Source organism: Scyliorhinus canicula, chromosome 8 (assembly GCF_902713615.1).
Source record: "Scyliorhinus canicula chromosome 8, sScyCan1.1, whole genome shotgun sequence".
Lineage (NCBI taxonomy): Eukaryota > Metazoa > Chordata > Chondrichthyes > Carcharhiniformes > Scyliorhinidae > Scyliorhinus > Scyliorhinus canicula.
The window spans coordinates 128,815,961-128,835,006 of NC_052153.1; the positions used below are offsets into that span (position 1 = coordinate 128,815,961).

The following is a 19,046-nucleotide window of genomic DNA, read 5'->3' on the forward strand; positions in this document are numbered from 1 at the left end:
CGTAGGTGGATTGGCCAAGCTAAATTGGCCCTTAATTGGAAAAAAATAATTGGGTACCCTAAATTTAAAAAAAAGTAAATTGCACTGACGTGACGTCCTCCTGGTGACCAATGAATATTCATTGAGGGAGGAGAGCTCGCTAATGATATTGCAATGTATCAAACTGAGGTTCCCGGCCTTCCATAGCATTTTTCTCACTCTACCGCTGACCAGGAGCCTGGAAAATCAGAAAATGTGATCCCACCGGCGAGAAACAAATTTTCTGCCGATGTCGACATTCTCGCTGACAGATAACCTAGGTTCAGAATCACCCCATCTTGTGAGCACCTTGATATTAGCTGAAGGTGACCATAAAAACAAACTATACTGAAACATTTACTAGCTACATTGGTAGTCAATTTCTTAATAACTTCTTAAAAACAATTCACAGCTTTTAAAATGTGCTGATTAGTGTCCATTGCATAAAAATACTTAAAAGAGCCTCCTCAAAAGCTCACAAATAGACACAATTAGCAGAAACTCGCCATGGTGATTCATTCAATCAGCGGGTATGGCCTGTTTTATTATCATGGCCTGTTTTATTAGGCATGGCCTAATGTCTTTTTAAACTAGCATTAAAGTTTGCAGAAACTCGATATGGACTGCACATAATTTGCACTTAAATTCCTCAATCCCTTGTGATCATTGGCCAATTTCAGGACAAAGGCAGCATAGCTGAGCGGAACTCCAGGTTAGTACGTGAACAAACACTACTGACCCAATAAACTATTCAAATATGGGAGTCGTGAGTATTTCCACAGCTTAAAACTGAGAGATACCGTTTTGTGCTGTAAATTCACAGTTTTAATTATACAAATTGCTTGAAATCTCTTCAAAACAAAAGATGTTTGATGCTTCACGCCATGGATACCTAGCAAATAATCCTTTAAATGTTTTCCAGGTCTTCAAAAAATTAATTAATAGTTGTTTTGGTTCAGCCGCTGAAAGGATTAAATATGTCCATTTGTCCCAAGGGAGAGAACGTGCCATTTTTAAAATATTGTGATGAAGAAACCTATATTTTTTTATTCATTAACTTACAATCATGTATAAAGCTGTATCAGTGCACCCAGAATTCGGTTTTAGAAAATGCTTCAGAGCAAATAAGTAATGAATACGCAAAGTGAATCATGAATCACATTGGTTAATAATTGCCTTAGGTCAATCATTTAATACGTTTTTGCAGGGCTTTGAAAGCTGGCGGCGAGATTACAATTGAAATCCCGGCCAAAGCTTGTGATGGACAAGACAATAATATTAAAGCTTTGGAGCATGTTCAACTGGAGGCAACCATTGAATATACTCGGAGAGGGGATCTTCACATCACTCTCACGTCTCCTGCAGGTAGGTCACCCCTGCAAATTTACCCGTGTTAAATATATTGGTAATTCCCCGTTGACAATTTAGAAGGGTTGCAAGTGTATGTTATTGTCACTGGACTAGTATTCCAGAGACCCAGGGCAATGCTCTGGGGACTGGGGTTCAAATCCCACCAGGAGTAATTTATTGGCTTGAATTGAAGACTAGCTGACAGACAGGATAAATGGGTCTTTTTCTGGATGGCAAGATGTGACTGGTGGGGTGCCACAGGGTTCGGTCCTTGGGGCCCCAGCTATTTACAATCTATATTAATGATTTAGATGTAGGAATAGAATGCACCACAGCCAAATTCACTGATGACACAAAAATAGGTGGGACAGTAAGTTGCAATGAGGAAATAAGAGTACCCAAATATTTTTTTTTCAAATTAAGGGGCAATTTAGCATGGCAAATCCACCTAACCTGCAAATCTTTGGATTGTGGGGGTGAAACCCATGCAGAAACGGGAAGAATGTGCAAACTCCACTCGGACAGTGACCCAGGGCCGGGATTCGAGCCCGGGTCCTCAGCGCCGTAGTCCCAGTGCTAACCACTGCACCACGTGCCATCCCTTCAATGAGGAAATAAGAACCTCACAAATGGATATAGATAGGTTAGGAGAGTGGGCCAAAATGTGGCAGATGGAGTTTAACGTGGATAAGTGTGAAGTCATGCATTTCGGTCGAAAAAATGGAAAGGTAACTTATTATCTAAATGAAGAAGAGACTTTGGGGTGCTCCGATGCAGAAGGATCTGGGTGACCTTGTGCATGAGCCACAGAAAATGAGCATTGCAGGTGCAGCAGATAATAAGGAAAGCAAATGAAATGTTGACATTTATAGCAAAAGGAATTGAGTATAAAGGTAAGGAAGTGTTGTTGAAAATGAAATGAAATGAAAATCGCTTATTGTCACAAGTAGGCTTCAATGAAGTGACTGTGAAAAGCCCCTAGTCGCCACATTCCGGTGCCTGTTCGGGGAGGCTGTTACAAGGCTGTTGCAACTATACAAGGCATTGGTAAGACTGCACCTGGAGTATTGTGCACAGTCTTGGTCTTTTATTTGAGGAAAGATGTAGTGGCATTGGAGGCAGTTCAGAGGTTCACTAGATTGATTCCAGACATGAGGGGTTTGCCGTATGATTAGAGATTGAACAGTTCAGCCTGTACTCTCTAGAGTTTAGAAGAATGAGAGGAGATCTCATTGAGTTATACAAGATGCTAAAAGGTATGGATAAAGTAGACGTGGGGCAGATGCTTTCTCTTGTGGGGCATTCTAAAACGAGAGGTCATAATCTTAGAATAAGAGGTAGCAAATTTAAAACGGATTTGAGGTGAAACTACTTCTCCCAAATGGTTGTCAATCTGTGGAATTTGCTACCCCAGAGTGCAGTGGATGCAGGGACAGTGAATAAATTTAAGGAGGAGTTCGACAGAAAGGTTATGGTGAATAGTCAGGACGGTGGAGTTGATGCCAGGATGGGATCAGCTATGATCACATTGAAGATGTTTAGGCTCGGGAGGCTAAAGTGCCTACTTCTGCTCCTAGGTCGAGGGTAGAGATGCTATGACTGATTTCGCAATCCAGCTCTTGGTCTGTAGCATTGTAGGTAGCAGATGAGGAACAAGCAGCCATGATAGAATGGCAGAGCAGACTTGGTGGGCCGAATGGCCTAATTCTGCTCCCATATTGCTGAATTTATGAACTTACCATTATCCTTTCAGGCAGTGCATTCCAGATCACTACAATGTACTGAGTAACAAATGCTTCCTCAATTATTAGTTTTGTACGCACCTTGGGTGGAAATCTCTGTTAATGGGGCTATGTCCCCATGCCTGCGAGAAACGGACGTGAATCACTCTGGACCTTCCTGGAGAAAGTCCAGAGGGATTCTTCATTTTCAATGCGGCTTGCAGGGCCCCGGAGTGCTCCACGCAGCTCCGGCTGCCAATACGGGGCACTGCACTTCCGGCCGTGGGTCCACGCATGCGCATGGCGGCCCCCACAATATGGCCCTCCCCCACAATATGGCCCCACGATCGGAACCCTGGCCGTCCTGGAGGCACCCCGGTGACGGATCTCCCCGCCTCCCACCAGGGCGGACTGTGTCAGCAGCCGCCACTCCAAGTGCCCACCGGGTGAAACCATGAGGAAACCATGCCAGCTTAGAATTACTGCGGGGGCACCTTTCAATGGCCCCAACCAGTGGTGCATCGACCATGCGCGACTGGCTGCGATTCTCCGGTCGTGGGTCCCCGATTGTGGGTCCGACGCTCCATCTTCCCCCCCCACCGGCGCGGAAGCTCGGAGAATCCCGCCCCCTAAATTTTGTCACCAGTCTCTTCTGTGACACAGCATCAAAAGCCCTTAGAAAGTCCATGTAGACTTGTCTTCTCTTTCTCCTACTTTTTTAAATATTTCAATAAGGTTGGTTAAAAATGACCTTGTTCTTAGAAAGCCAAGATGACTTTTTGTTATATTCTTTACCTTTGGATTTGCTGTCATCGACTCTTTCAGCAAAGACTCTAGTATACTTCCTATGCCGCCATTAAACTAACTGGTTTGTAGTCTGTTGGGTATTTCAGTTTCCTTTTTGCAGATAGGAGCTACATTCACTGTCATCCAGTCCCCTGGCATAGCTCTCTTTTGGATTGAATTTTAATATGTGGATACTGCTGCATATTCTATCTCTTCTAGGGTTGCCAACCCTGCAGGATTGGCCTGAAGTGTCCAGGGATTGAAGATAAATCTCCAGGATACTTTTGTGTACAATCCTGGAGAAAGATCACAGGGATGTTAACAAAGATTGTTATTGTTTCGTCATTTTTCTTTGAACTTTTCTCTTTACCAGATATAAAAATATTGAAAATGAGGAAATAAGGCTGTTTGGCTGGCAGTCAATCATCACCAATGAGGTAATGAGCCTTTTTGCCTTCCAATTGGAATCAGAAGGCAGTAAGCCACAAAGGTGGTGTGTTGGCAGACTAAACAGCTGGCGCATGGAGGCAAGAGATGCAATTAAACCTCCAGAAATACATTGAATCATCGCCAAAACTAATCGAATCCTAAGTTTCTTTAAACATGTGTGGGTGCATTTCATCCAGATCCAGGTTTTGTCGGCGGTATTGAGCGCAGTGGCGGAGTTGCCTGGAGCAAGGCAAGGCGCTGAAGGAAGTGGAAGAGACATTATGATGCAGAGCGAGGCCAGCAGCGTGGGTTCAATTCCCACAATGGCTGAGGTTATTCTTGAAGGCCCCACCTTCTCAACCTTGCTCCTCACCTGAGGTGCAGTGTTCCTCAGGTTAAATCAAAGGGGAAAAGCAGCCTATGGTCAACTGGAATTATGGCAACTTTACTTACCACTACGGCTATTTCATTTTGGGGCAGCACGGTAGCATTGTGGATAGCACAATTGCATCACAGCTCCAGGGTCCCAGGTTCGATTCCGGCTTGGGTCACTGTCTGTGCGGAGTCTGCACATCCTCCCCATGTGTGCGTGCATTTCCTCTGGGTGCTCCCGTTTCCTCCCACAGTCCAAAGATGTGCAGGTTCGGTGGATTTGCCATGATAAATTGCCCTTAGTGTCCAAAATTGCCCTTAGTGTTGGGTGGGGTTGCTGGGTTATGGGGATGGGGCGGAGGTGTTGACCTTGGGTGGGGTGCTCTTTGCGGGAGGTGCTGCAGACTCGATGGGCCGGGTGGCCTCCTTCTGCACTGTAAATTCTATGATAAATTATTGCAGCACAGTGATCAACTTACCTCGATAGGGAAGGAGATGTGGAAGGTGATAGGGATCAATAAGGGCCTGCCAGCCAAAATGGACGACTTGGAAAATAGATCCAGGCGACAGAATCTGAGGATTGTGGGTCTTCCCGAAGGAGTTAAAAGCCTGAGGCCGACTGAGTAATTTGCCACGATGTTGGCGAAGCTATTGGGGGAGGGTGATGACCCCTCCCTATATGAACTGGATCAGGCTCATAGGTCGTGGAAGCCTGTACCAAAGAAGAGTGAGCCGCCAAGAGTATTGACTCTATGTTTTCGTAGGTACAGTGTGAAGGAGAAGGTCCTGTGCTGGGCAAAGCAGAAGCGGGTGGCGCAGTGGGCTGGAGTTGGTATACACATATATCAGGATTTTACGGTGGAGCTGGCAAGGAGGCGGGCTGCCTTCAGCCGGGTGAAGAAGGCACTGTACATCAGTAAGGTGCGGTGCGGCACAGTATACCCAGCTAAGTTGAGGGTGACCTACAAATCTAAGGACTTTTATTTCCGGACGGCGGAAGCAGTGGAGGAGTTTGCGAAGGCAGAAGGACTGTGGCTGAATTGAGAAGTGCTCATGTACTGATGTACCCTCATGTAGCTGTATTTTTTCACTCTGGCGGGTGTATGTGCTAAGTGAGCCAACGTTGTGTATACTTGGACACTTGTACACTTGCAATGATGGTTCTTTGGAGCTTGGGTGTGTATGCGGGGTTTATGTGCTAAAGGGGATTTCTTGGTTTTCCTGGGGCCTGGCAAGGGGGAAAGTGAACCAGGTGGGGGCCTCCACGCTGGCCGGTTTAAGCCAGCCAGTGAATGGGAGTGAGGTGGGGGGAGGGGCTGCGGCCATCGGAGCCTAGCAGGATAGGTCCCGATGAGTCTAGCCAGGGTGGAAAGATGGGGGGAAGGAACAGAGTTTGGGGGGAGGAGTTTTGTAAGAAGTGGAGGGGAGTCGTCGGGGAGGGGGGGGGGGGGGGGGGGGGGCTTGCAATGCATGGGTGTCATCTACGGTACTCTTTCAGGGTTGGGATGGTATTGAATGTTGTGGGGGGGGGGGGGGGGACTCTATAGGTTAATGGTGACCATAGGCGATTCCAAATTCCATTTTCTTTTATTTCTCCTTTGTTTGTCCCACTGTGGGAGGGGCTGTTTTATTTGATGTTTATATTGTCAAGTGGGTTGTTGCTTCAGGTGGTGGGAGGATGGGATCGTTGTTGTTGATAAGGGGATTGACTTTGTATTTGTTACCATTTACTTCTTGTGGGAGGGGTGTAAATTCTGGAGGAAATGTGAAAATGGAGAACAAAAATGTTTTACAAAAAAAGATTTCCAGAAGGCCTTTGACAAGGTGCCGCACAGGAGATTGTTAAATAAGTTAAGAGCCCATGGTGTTAAGGGTAAGATCCTGGTCACTGTCCGTGTGGAGTTTGCACATTCTCCCTGTGTCTGTGTGGGTCTCCCCCCCCCCCCCCCCCCACAACCCAAAGATGTGCAGGGTAGGTGGATCGGCCAAACTAAATTGCCCCTTAATTGTAAAGAAATAATTGGGTACTCTAAATTTTTTTTTTAAAAGGAAACTGGAGCCGGGATTGTTATAGGTCTGGGGTGAAGAAGGTGGGGGAAGCAGTCACTGGGTAGTATTTTGGTCGGCCAAACCCTAATTGATATGGAACTCAGTTTACTGTTCAAGAGTAGCAAGAAGGTGGTCTTGAATCGACATTGATGAAAATGTCTATGCCAGGGTATTGCGTCAGGAAACCAGATCGTAGCCGACCTGCTAATTTTCTGGACCCATCCTCCTCCATTCCCACTTGGCGGGGCCTGAACCTTGCCCAGGGTGTCTGTAACTCCACTTTGTCCATTTTGTTGAATGCAGGAACCAACACTGTGCTCTTGGCAGAACGTGAACGGGACTCCTCACCCAATGGTTTTAAGAACTGGGCCTTCATGTCAGTGCATACTTGGGGAGAGGATCCAGTGGGTACGTGGCTTCTGAGCATTACTGATATGGTGAGTATGGTCAGTTTCTGCTGTGATCAGTTATTTCTTGGGACACTGAACAGCTTCATATACTTTGATAATAGCATTGTGACCTCAGAGAGAATAGAGGTGAAGGAATATTCAAAAACGCACAAGTGCTTGACCCATCATTGAAGGTACATCGTTAGGTCACTATTGTGTTATTTCCATTAGTTGATTAATAGGAGAGTCATTTTAAGGCAATTTTAGATCTTTAATGCATTGATACATTAAATGATGAATGTACTTGAAATTTCCCTGTAATATATTGCAAATTATTTTTTATAACCCTATTGGAATAATGTTACTGATGGGTATAGTATCCTTCTGTGAATACTCCATTAAATGTCAAGAAATGATTAACCGTAAATATATCACACTAAGTAACAGCATTTCAAAGCGGCAAGCCAAAATGTTACAATTTCACAATGTGAAAGAGGAACCCTGCCCCCTTGGATTGTATATCAGAAACAATTTGGAACACATCACACATGATTTTTTTGAATGGTCAGAGAATCACGTGTGTGCAGTGGCACCTAGATTTTCAGCCTGTATTCCCAGCGGGCGCGATGCTCCCAACGAGGGAAAAATCACATATTAAAGGGCAAACATGTCACCCAACCATAAGTGATCATGTAACGTGTAAAAATGGTCTTGTTTCATAAGAAACATTGTGACATTATCTCAGCTAAGTACCCTCGCACCAAAGCCACACCATTTATTCATTTATTTAATAGTTTGAGGGCTTGAACAGCAGCGGCCAAGCTAGAATTTCTTGCCCATCCCTTGATCAATTCTCTTGCATCTTTTTGTTTGAAGCAAATAAGTGAAAGAACATTCATGGAAATTCATCCCCAATGAAATGAGTGCACTATATGTTATTAACAATATCAGATGGGAACTTAATCAGTTATTTCTAAAATAACAAAACATTAATGAAACCTCAATTGCTTTGTCATTCTTGTTTATTTCACATTTTCCGAGTGCAATGGTCCATAAGCAAATTGTCAGCAACATAGGGGGGCACGGTAGCACAGTGATTAGCACAGCTGCTTCACAGCTCCAGGGTCCTAGGTTCGAATCCGGCTTGGGTCACCTTCTGTGCGGAGTTTGCAGTTTCTCTCCGTGTCTGCATGAGTTCCCTCCGGGTGCTCCGGTTTCCTCCCACAGTCCAAAGATGTTCAGGTTAGGTGGATTGGACATGATCAATTGCCCTTAGTGTCCAAAAAGGTTAGGTGGGGTTGCTGGGATAGGGTGGAGGTGTGGGCTTGTGTAGGGTGCTCTTTCCAAGGGCCGGTGCAGACTCGATGGGATGAATGGCCTCCTTCTGCCTGTAAATTCTATGAGTCTATGTATTTGCGGCTCTATCACCCTGCTCTTCAGATGACTTCACTTAGTTTATACATAAGGCATGCAAGCAACCTGGTAACAGCTCTGATCATTTTCCCTCCTGTGGGGGAGGTGCCTGTCTCTGCACAAATGTCTGGCTGAAACTGGGTGAAACAGTTCAGCAGGCCGATTGTTGTATACTCTCCCGTCAGTTTTGCTAAGTGCTGCTTTTCAATGGTTGGTTGAAGATTTTCTTCTTAGTGGGATCATGACAAGTGGCCCAATGTTTTCAAACTTCATCATTGAAAATGAACAGCAACAATTTGTCTTAACATAGTAAAATGTGTCATGCTTTACAGCAGGTCATCAGAATAAAAATGGACACTGATCCACAAGGATAACAATGATCCATGTTGCATTGTTTAAACATGGTTAGATATTTCTTACAAATTTCTGCAATATTCTGGGGTGGGTTGAGGGGATGACAACTCATGTGAGGTCTCATGATATGCAAACATGCAGCCAATGAGCACTCAGAATAGGACACAACCAATGGGCAATTAGGACACTCAGAGGTGGCATCACCACAAGGGGGCATGACATAAACACTATAAGAGGGATGAGGCACTCACACCCTGCCTCTTTTCACAGACAGACATCTAGACAGTTAGACAGGGTTAATCAGCAGCATCACACCCCAGCACGTGGCTTACAGCAAGCTGGTACAGTTAGACTGAGTTACTACAGTTAGATTAGCAGAGAGTCAAACTCATTTGAGAACTGTGTTAATAGTTCAATAAACACGTTGAACTCATTTCAGAGTCTGGGGCATCCTTTAGTTAAGACTGCATCAAGTAGCAGCCTGTGTTATCCGAAGCAATATAACACAAGAGTGAGGGAGGTGGGTAGGGGTATTACCAGGAAACCGTAATCAATTACAAGTGAAATTTCACAGCACTTTTTAAAATATGATACTGATCTGAACTACGGCTAGGAAACAAATTTGTTTGATCGAACATGACCTTTATCCTTCAATCGACAGGCCTATCAACTTTAATCTAATATGCTATATAGATCTTTACATTTCATGAATTGATGGGTGTGTGAGTATTTTTTATTAGTACATCTAAAATGAAAATGTTATTCAAAAAAAAAATCTTTATCTTTACCTTTCAAGTCTAGAAGAATTGAAAACAAAGGTGAAATCATTGACTGGAAACTGATTTTACATGGGACCTCCACCAAACCCGAGCACATGCAGAAGCCAAGGGTGTACACTCCTTACAATGCTGTTCAGAATGACAGGAGAGGTGTGGAAACAATGGAGGAATTTATGGAGGTAAATAGCTCCCACTGAGGATTCAATGAAGTACTTTTTAACCATGTGAGATTAAACAGAATTGCAGGGAATGTTTTATATAAGACAAGTTCTGAGAGGTAAATGTGCAGTGTCGATATCATGACAGCAACTGCATCTATTTAATGGCTGAAATATTGGGCCCGATTCTCCCCAAGAATTTCTATGTTCATTTGTGGTGGTTTTTTCAGGGAGTTTCCCGCCACTATTTAAATACACTTAGGGCTGGATTATCGGCAGCCCCGCGCCAAAATTGTGTTTGGCACAGCGGCAGAGAATCAAATTTCTCGACTGAATCGGGCCTGAATATCCACACGTTCGCGAATTATGCCGCATGGCTGGGGGATTTGCCAGAGGCCTGCCCAGCGAACCTATGCTCCCGGCCGGCCGAGTTCCTGACGGCGTGGGGGTAACATGGTACAGCCGGTCGGAACTCTCGCTTGGCGGCTGCGGATTCAGTCCGCGGTTGCCCTGGTGGGGGCGGGGTTATCTTGCACCAGGGTGGTGCCTTATGGGCCGCCAGGGGAGTGATCGGGCCGGACGGATCCTCGGGCATGCGGCTGAACGGGGGGCCTAGTTTCTTTGTATGGGCCTGCGGTCTGAGTCCGCCATGGCACTCGGCACGGCCGCCGGAGGCCACTGCCGTGCGCATGCGCGGACTCGAAACCGGAAGTGCGAACTCCTGTATCTGCAGCCGAAGCTGTGTGAAGCACTCCGGGTCCCTGCTAGCCCCCTGAAGGTCAGTAAATCGGCTGGTATTTATTTCAGGAAACCTGGGAGTGCAACGGCTGCGTTTTTACGCCGACAGGGGGACATTGCCCCATTTTGGGAGAATCCAGCCCAGAGTAACTATTTTGGGCCCTGGGGAGTTTCTCACTGGTGTAGCCCACATTGAGGGCACGATTCTCCAGCCTCGTTAGGCTCTTGCTCAAGCAATGCCAGGCTGGTGAATAGCGGGTGAGGCCAAAAACGAGAACCACGCCAGGTCCCAAACAGTTTGCAATGCAACGACCTGCTCCTGTTGGCGAAATCGGGATCTCACTGTGGCGAGGCGATTAACCAATTATCACCACTTAAGCCATATTTCCATACAATTAACCCCACATCTAATGGCCTCCCATCATTCTAGGTCTCCCCAGCAAGTGCTCACGCTGGCGCCGATTAGTACTCCTTTTTAAAAACGTGAACAAGGTGGAAAGGCTTCTGTGAGGAGCCAAGAAGGTGAATAGCCATCTTTGCTTACAAGCTTGCCAGCTCAGTGTTTGGTAGGAGGTGTGGGAACCCTGGCTTGGGGTGGGGGACCCTCCGCAGGGGTGGGCCGCCATGGGAGGGTGGGGGGTGGGGGGGAGCTGGGGGAGCAACCGGGCATGGGCAACCATGCGCAGCACCACCATGCCAACCCCTGGATCGTGTGTACCCATTCCAGGGGCAACCTTTGTCCCTGCCTGTCTGCCCCATTAACCACAGATAACCCCACCGACTGCAGAAGCCTCTGGCCGTGTGGCAGAGGCTATTGCTAATAGGGATTGGGCAATCATGGTTAAGAGAGCCCTTCACACAAACCAAGTGGATCCCCGTTGGTGGGCGGGCCATTTAGCATTTGGGAGTCATCGCCTAGCATCCCAATCACACCTTTGTGCCTGGACACTGTGCCTGAATACTGCAAGAGGCAATACCACACACACAGCAGCCAATGTCAGAACACCCAGGGGATGGGAATTCAAAAGGGAAAATGCTGGAAAGTATCAGGTCTGGCAGTATCTGTAAGGAAAGAGCTAACTTTTCGAGTCCAGATGACCTTTAGCAGCATCTGCAGTAATTTTCTTTTACCCAGGGGATGGGACACAGTTACAGAGACATGTCCACGGTGTAAGCTGGGTGAATGCCATGGGGAGGGGGAGCTGCCTGGAGAAATGAGCCAAGTGTTCGGAGGTCAGCCCACATTGCGGTAGAAAGTGACCTAGCATTATACCTGTTGTGCACAAAGGTGTTTATTGTGTTTTACAATTCTCCACCCTCCAGATGGTGCTGCCCCCTTTCCTAACCTAGCTCTCTCACCCCCTACCTACACCCTCAACCCCTCCCTCCCCTCCCCCAGCGCCCTCAGTAATCCTCAATGCGCTTTGCCCTCTTAGCTCTACCACTATGTTTAGGTATGATCCCAGGATACATATTTGAGGTGGAGGCAGCCAGCTGCTTACCTCGTCCCGTGGCCTTCGATGCCCCTGGCGGGCATCCTCTGGGACTCTGAGGTCGGAGGGCCCCGACTCACTTGTCAGCGGCACATGCAGAGCCGTGCTGCCCTGTCCCATGTGCTGACTTCGAGACGCGGCCTCGTCAGAGGAGTGGATCTTGGGAGAGCTGGTGGCCACCACCGCTACTCCATGGGACGGGTCTGGTTTGACACCCAGCACCCCCTCCTCCTGGTCGGTGCCCATGGGGCCTTGGGGTTCACCTTGGGATGGAGGGGCAGCTGATTCGAGCCCTGGCTGCTCCTGCATCATCTGGCTCTGCCAACCCTGGCGGTTCACCACGGTCTGCACCATAGTGTCGACGCCCTCAGCGAAACCCGTCAGTGACTGTGCCATGCTCTACAGTGCCTTGGCAATGCCCACCTGCAACTGGGACAAGCTCCACAGCGCCTAGGCCATGCCCATCTGAGAGTGGAAATCTCATCAAGGTCAGCCTGGTAAGGGGTAACATCCCCCGACGAGCAGGACATTGTGTTGAGATCCTCCGCCATGGCCATCACCGACTGCGCGACGCCTTGGGCATCTTCGCTAATGGTGCCAGCATCGTGCACATGGCTCACCACTGCGGTCACCACCCCAGCAGTGTTAGCCTCGGTGCCATGCATTGCGGGCAACATCTCCAGCACCTGTAGCCTCTGGGATTCCTCCAAGTGGCTATGGATCTGCTGGAGTGATGCTGCCATCTCTCCCGAATGTCCTGGTCGCACTCTAATGTCCCCATCAGCACTGGGAAAACCTGCTCCACAGGCTCAGCATCTGGCTGGGACCCAGCTGGGTCCAGGGATCCAGCAGACCTCCGACTGCTGTCTTGCCTGGGGGTTCCTGTCTCCACCTGATGTACATCAGCAGCAGTGTGATGCTCGCCAGATTGTGCCCCAGAAGCCTGTCCACTAACATTTCCCATCAAAGTGCATGTATCTGTGCTGGTGGAGGGTGGGGATGACAGCTGTGCCGCGATTATTATGGTGGCATCCTCAGAGATCTCCTCCTAGGTGGTCTCATGGGAGACTGGAGAGGGGGGCCACCTGGGAGGGGGGGGGGCGGCTCTGTTGGCTGGAGGACCTGTGGGGGAATGGACATGTGGTCAGTGGGAGGGATGGGTCAGTCAGTAAGGCAATGACAACTCACGTTTGACAGGTGCCCTGGGTGGTGCCCGGTGAAAAGATCTAGGGAGGGGGGCATTGGCTTCTACTCACCTGTGCTGCCGGGTGTAGGTCATTGACCTTTTTTCAATGGAGGCCAGTCCTCCTGGTCACACTCCCAGAGCTCACTGCCATCATCACCTCATCCCAGGCAGCACTGGCTGCCCTATGGCTGACCCTCCTGGATCCTCAGGGGAACAGGACGTTCCTCCTGGCCTCCACAACACGGGCTGCCTCCTTTTGTGAGGGCCACGAAGAATCCAGCACGAGTCTTCAGGATACAAAGAAATAACATTTATTTACAATAACATATATATATATACACAACAGCAGCAACTTCCCTTGCAGCTAACTCCTCTCTCTCTGCTGGTTCCAAACTGGCCAACTCTATTTATGCAGGGAGTCTGCTAATGATTTCTCCGCCCCCCTCATTGGGGAAGCTCATACTCCCACCAGTTTGTGGGATTGTCATTAGTCCCCAGCCAATGGTAAGCAGGCAGGTTATAACACCTCCGCAGGTCAGCGTTCCCGAATCTTGGGGCTGGTATCCTTGGCGCCATTGTTGCGAGCTTGCTGGTGTTGGCTGAGCAAGGGGAACAGCAACCTGTTCTAAACAGCGCCCGGCTGGAACCTCGCTGGGGAGGCTGGTGGATCCCATTATGCCGTTGAATACTGGGTAAGCTCGCCGAAGTCGATTTAAAACCACCTATGGTGCGCAACATTTGTTCCTGCCCCTTATGGGCGGGATTCTGACTCCGCACCTTGGGAGATTGGGCCGCCATTTTGAAAGGGTGCTCCGATCTGTACGTAAGCTTGTGAGTCTTCCACACTCTCTTCCACAACCCCCACCCATGGGCAATGTCACCCTCCACACACATGGACACTACCCCACACCCTGAAGTGAGGGAACCCCACTGTGCGATCCCTGGTGCCCTCCTTTTCAAGCCACCCAAAGCCTCTTACAGAACACCCTCCCTTCCAGGTTCCCCACCTGTCACCCCCCCCCCCCCACCTTCCAGAGGCCCATACTTCCTTGCCCTGCACACCCCCACCCTTAAAACCACCCCCCTCCACCCTCCTTTCATGAGCATGGCCCCTCAGGCCCTGACTGTTGTCAGTGCCAACCTGGCACCTGGGCAGTGCTCCAGTAGTTTGGCAATGGCACCTTGGCAGTGCCAGCTGGGAAATGCCAGGGTGCCCACATTCCAGGAGGAGGGCCAGGGAACCACCCTGCACTGTGCCCACCACTCACAGGTCTTCGATAGCCTGGGAGATCCGCTGGGTGCCCTTCCACCTGGTCCACATTCTTGAGGACCAGAACTGCTTGGTGCCCGGTTGCAGCCTCCCCAGGGGGCCAGAGAGTCGAGGGAGGCCGGTGTTTCCTGGGTGAGTAGGTCTTAAATAGGTTTAAGACCTACATCTGGGAGCGCCATTTGGTCACGCACCGTTTTGGGCTGAGTTCTGAATCTGACGTCTCGCAGGACTTGGGTAAATCCCACAAGATGCGGAGGCTGTTGGGAAGCCCACGAGAGGGCTCTCCCAGGATTCTCTGGCCACATTGTGATCTCGCTCGAGGGCAACGCAGCCAGAGAATCGCGCCCATTATGATAGAGGAATGTGTGGGTGGGAGCTGAGAGAAGCCGAATAGCTCTTTCAGTCAGCATAAACATGGTGGACTGAATGGCCTCCCTCTGTGCTGTAAAATCCCGTGATTCTATTAAATATTTTAGTGTCGCTGGAGAAAAAATGGTCACTGAACACTCAAACCAGCAGCATTTCCAACAGGGAGTTCATTTTCCTTTCGTAATAAAAATATTCAATGACCCTGCCTCCACTGCCTTCTGAGGCAGAGTTCCAAAGTCACACAATCCTCTGAGAGAAATAAATTATCCTTATCTCGGTCCTGAAAGGACAGCTTCTGATTTTAAAACAGTGCTCTCCACATCTGGACTCACCCACAAGTGGACACTCCACATCGACCTCGTCAAACCATTTAGCATCTTATATACTTCAATCAAGTCACCCCCCCCCCCCCCCACTCTTCTAAAATCAAATGGAAACAAGCCCAGTCTGTCTAACATATCCTCATAAGACAACCTGCTCATTCCAGGTATCTATCAATCCAGTAAACCTCCATTAAACTGCCTCCAATGCAGTTAGCCACATTAGACAGACCCAGGAACAGCAGGAGTGTGTAGAGTCCCATTGAATGGACGTAACTATTGAGACTCTCATGTTGCACCATAATGATACAATGATGTCCCAGCTACCTGAGGATTGAAACCTACTGGCCAGAAGGACCAGTGTCACACATATTACTGTAAGAAGTCTTACAACACCAGGTTAAAGTCCAACAGGTTTGTTTCAAACACGAGCTTTCGGAGCACGGCTCCTTCTTCAGGTGAAGATTCACCTGAAGAAGGAGCCGTGCTCCGAAAGCTCGTGTTTGAAACAAACCTGTTGGACTTTAACCTGGTGTTGTAAGACTTCTTACTGTGCTCACCCCAGTCCAACGCCGGCATCTCCACATCATGACACATATTACTGTAATTGTAAACTAATTGAGCACAGCCAAATAGGCACCGGTATAATTTTTTTTCTTATGCCATGCATCTGAACATTATTTGTATTCACTACAGCCATAGGATGGAACCTTGTGCTCTTACTGCTGGTGAGTTTGGAGGTGGGAAGGGAATGTAGTTAGGTGGAATGGTAGCAGACGAGAACCGCAGCTCACCTCTGCCACAATTAAGTTGTGGGTGGAAAGGCCCAGGGTTGACCTTCCCAACTCGCTACCTATTGAGGCCCTGAAGTGCCCAATTCGTGACCATTTGAGGACCTCATCCCGCCACCATTGATCTTAACCCAGTGGTAGATGGGCCTATCACCATGTGGCATGCACAGCAACTAAAATGTTGAGGCCAAATTGTCATCTCTGGGGTGGGAGGTCTCTCGATCAAAGGCACTCTCCAGTCAGCAGGCAAGATGCTTTAACAAAATTCCACCCATATGGTGTAAGTGCAACATATAATTACTCATTTGACCCTAATGCCTTCACTAAGAATTAATGATTGTTGCCCATCCAGTCAGAATATTGTACAATGTATATAACAATTTATAACTACAATATTTTGATTGAATACAATCTATTTACAATAGATTTTAAAAATAATCCTTCAGGCTTACTTTATGAATTTGCTTCCGTTTGTGACACCTAACTCTAGCTGGAGTTCATATAAATAATTTTCATATACATAGCCTATAAAATTAACCTTGTATGAATAGTAGCTGCTTGTTATATCTCAATTTAGCTGAATTAGTAGAAGTACGTGTGAATAGAATGTGTGCTCAAGATCCAGACTTAGGTTGGCATATTAAGCGGTGCTAAATTTTGAAGTTCTACTCACCAGTTCAGGGCTGTTAAAGATCCCATTAAACTATTTGAAGAATATATTCATGCACATTTCTGTGTACTAAAGAAATGCTTATGTTCATTGTTGTGCAAGTTAATCAAAGGAAACAAGACAAAGCATTTTACATTGTCCATATTGCTGTTGCAGGGTGACATTTTCAAGAATGTTGAGCCGACAAATCCATACACAAAGGCAAACACCAGCAAAGAAGGCGTGAACATGGAAGACACACAAGAAAGAGTAATCTTGCATCCTGCTCAAAAAATACTTGATCATCAAAATCAAGATAATAACGCTCCTCACATATTCCATAACAGTAGATCCCACGAGGATATGAAAATACCTGTTCAGAACTTCTATCAAGCCACTGGAAAATTAAACAAACAGTCCGAGTTGAAAGACTTGGAGGACAGCGAATTCAGTGAATACATTGACCAGCTTTATGACACCAAACCTTATAAGCATAGAGATGATCGATTGCTTCAAGCTTTATTAGAGATGTTGGCAGAGAGCCAATAATTATTAGGATGTGGGCAAGTTTGTGTTAAATAGAGTATTTTGTTGTTTTGTCTTGGTATCTCTGTGATTCTGTGTAAATGAATTTGACAAGAAATAATCTCGACAAAACATTGAAACTGGAAACTATATTTTCATTATTTATTTATAGTTGATTTATAATTTTCACAATATCCATCGAGTACCATGTGATTATATACAGTAGATTTTGCTTCATGAGTCTAACATGCAGACTGTGAACCTGAACACAAATACTAAGACCACGTAGAGATTTGAAGTATGATACTGGTAAAACATAGTCCAGCAGAATCCAACCTATAATTGGGATGTCATCAGTTAATTGTTTACAAACAATATTTTGCAGTAAATACATAGATTTTTTGTTAATGAAAGATTTATTTTGTTAATGGACAGATAATTTAGCACTGGTTTCACAAATTCCCAATGGTGCTTCATTGATTAATTGTTTAATGATGTGGAATGCTTGACAATCGAAGACAATTTTACACAAAATATTTTATCATAAAAAGCAAATTTAATTTGCCTCGGCTATGATTATTGTTGTTTACAACATTAATGTGCCACCCACATAGCCATAGATCCAATTCCCTGAGCAATTTGTTGTTCCCATCTACTATAGTTATTGGAATGAATTTATTCACTTGTCAAAAGGAGTGACTCATGAACATGAAGTATTGAATCTCAACAGAGGCAAAACTCCCCCATTCGCTGAGACCAGAGGCGAAACCGAAGAATGATTAACAGCTTGACTGACCCTTTTATTCCATTTGATTTATAAGGCCACAAATCTCCCTCTGGGAGTGAGTGGAAGCAAAGGAATAATTCACCAAGGAAAAAAGTGGAGCCAGCAGTCCTATTCTCTTTAAAAAATAAAAATGGTGTGAGCGTGGAATATAACAGTTAGAGACTCCCACATGTCGGTGATTAAGAAGTGACTTATTAACATTCATCAATAATTCTGTAACTCAGAAGTAATAGAGTTATTATTTGAGTTTCAAGTCATTTGCACATGAGATAAAAATAATTTTAACCTGCCAATGTGTGGATTTCTATTTATAAAACAAGTGTTTTGACTATTAAAGATAACATTTATTGAGAAATGTCAGTTTAATAAATTGGCACTTTATCCTTACACTTATGCAACTTGGAGTCAAATTCAACCTAAACCATTGGGATTTCTTCTCTATTCCCTTCAAAGATCCAACATGAAGTGAATGGGTTTGAGTAATGAGTCTAAATTTCCATATTAGGTCACATTAACTGAAGTTACCCAAGCAATCTAACCTAAATAAGTCATAAAATGCAGTGGCAATTGAAACGTTTCACTGTAGTAGTAGGTGGGATGGGGAACTTTGAAATTGAGATTCAGACACATTCCGGAACAAAGTAGAAGAGCAAGACCCTGGGCGGGATTCTCTCAGCCCAGGGCCGGGCCGGAGAATCCCCACGACCGGCGCGAATCACGCCACGCCACCCCGACGCCAGCACGCGATTCTCCGCAGTGGCTCAGAGGCCTTAACAGTCCTTCTTGTTTGTGAACCTCTAAATGTAAAGTGGACTGGTGGCTGGTATGAAGGCAGCCCTTCTCGTGTTCTTTTTGCTGGGCTTGTGGTAAGATAGCCGCTGAGGGATTGCCCTTCCAGACTGTTGGCTGATAAGTGGGTGGGAGCAGGTGAATACATCGAGTCAGCACAGGGGACAGCTATGAGGTTCTTGGGTGGGGTCCCATGAGAGTCCAGGCTGCATTGACAGAGTGGGGGACTCTGAGAAGGGATGTTTTCCAGCATCAAGAGACATGAAGACTCTCACACAGGGGGGAGAATGTCTGCAGGGAGAATGAATCCC

At 46.7% G+C, this 19,046-nt stretch overlaps 1 protein-coding gene across 1 annotated transcript in view; it reads left to right on the forward strand.

Moving 5' to 3' along the window:
* The window catches only part of pcsk1 (proprotein convertase subtilisin/kexin type 1), a 79,546-nt gene extending 61,307 nt beyond the window's left edge, over positions 1-18,239 (forward strand). Inside the window, exons 11-14 of the mRNA XM_038805236.1 lie at positions 1,226-1,383; positions 7,029-7,162; positions 9,678-9,839; positions 16,812-18,239. Coding sequence (XP_038661164.1) covers positions 1,226-1,383; positions 7,029-7,162; positions 9,678-9,839; positions 16,812-17,183 — 826 coding nt within the window. The 3' untranslated portion in view covers positions 17,184-18,239. The remainder of the gene's footprint in view (positions 1-1,225; positions 1,384-7,028; positions 7,163-9,677; positions 9,840-16,811) is intronic.
* The last annotated feature ends 807 nt before the right edge of the window (positions 18,240-19,046 follow it).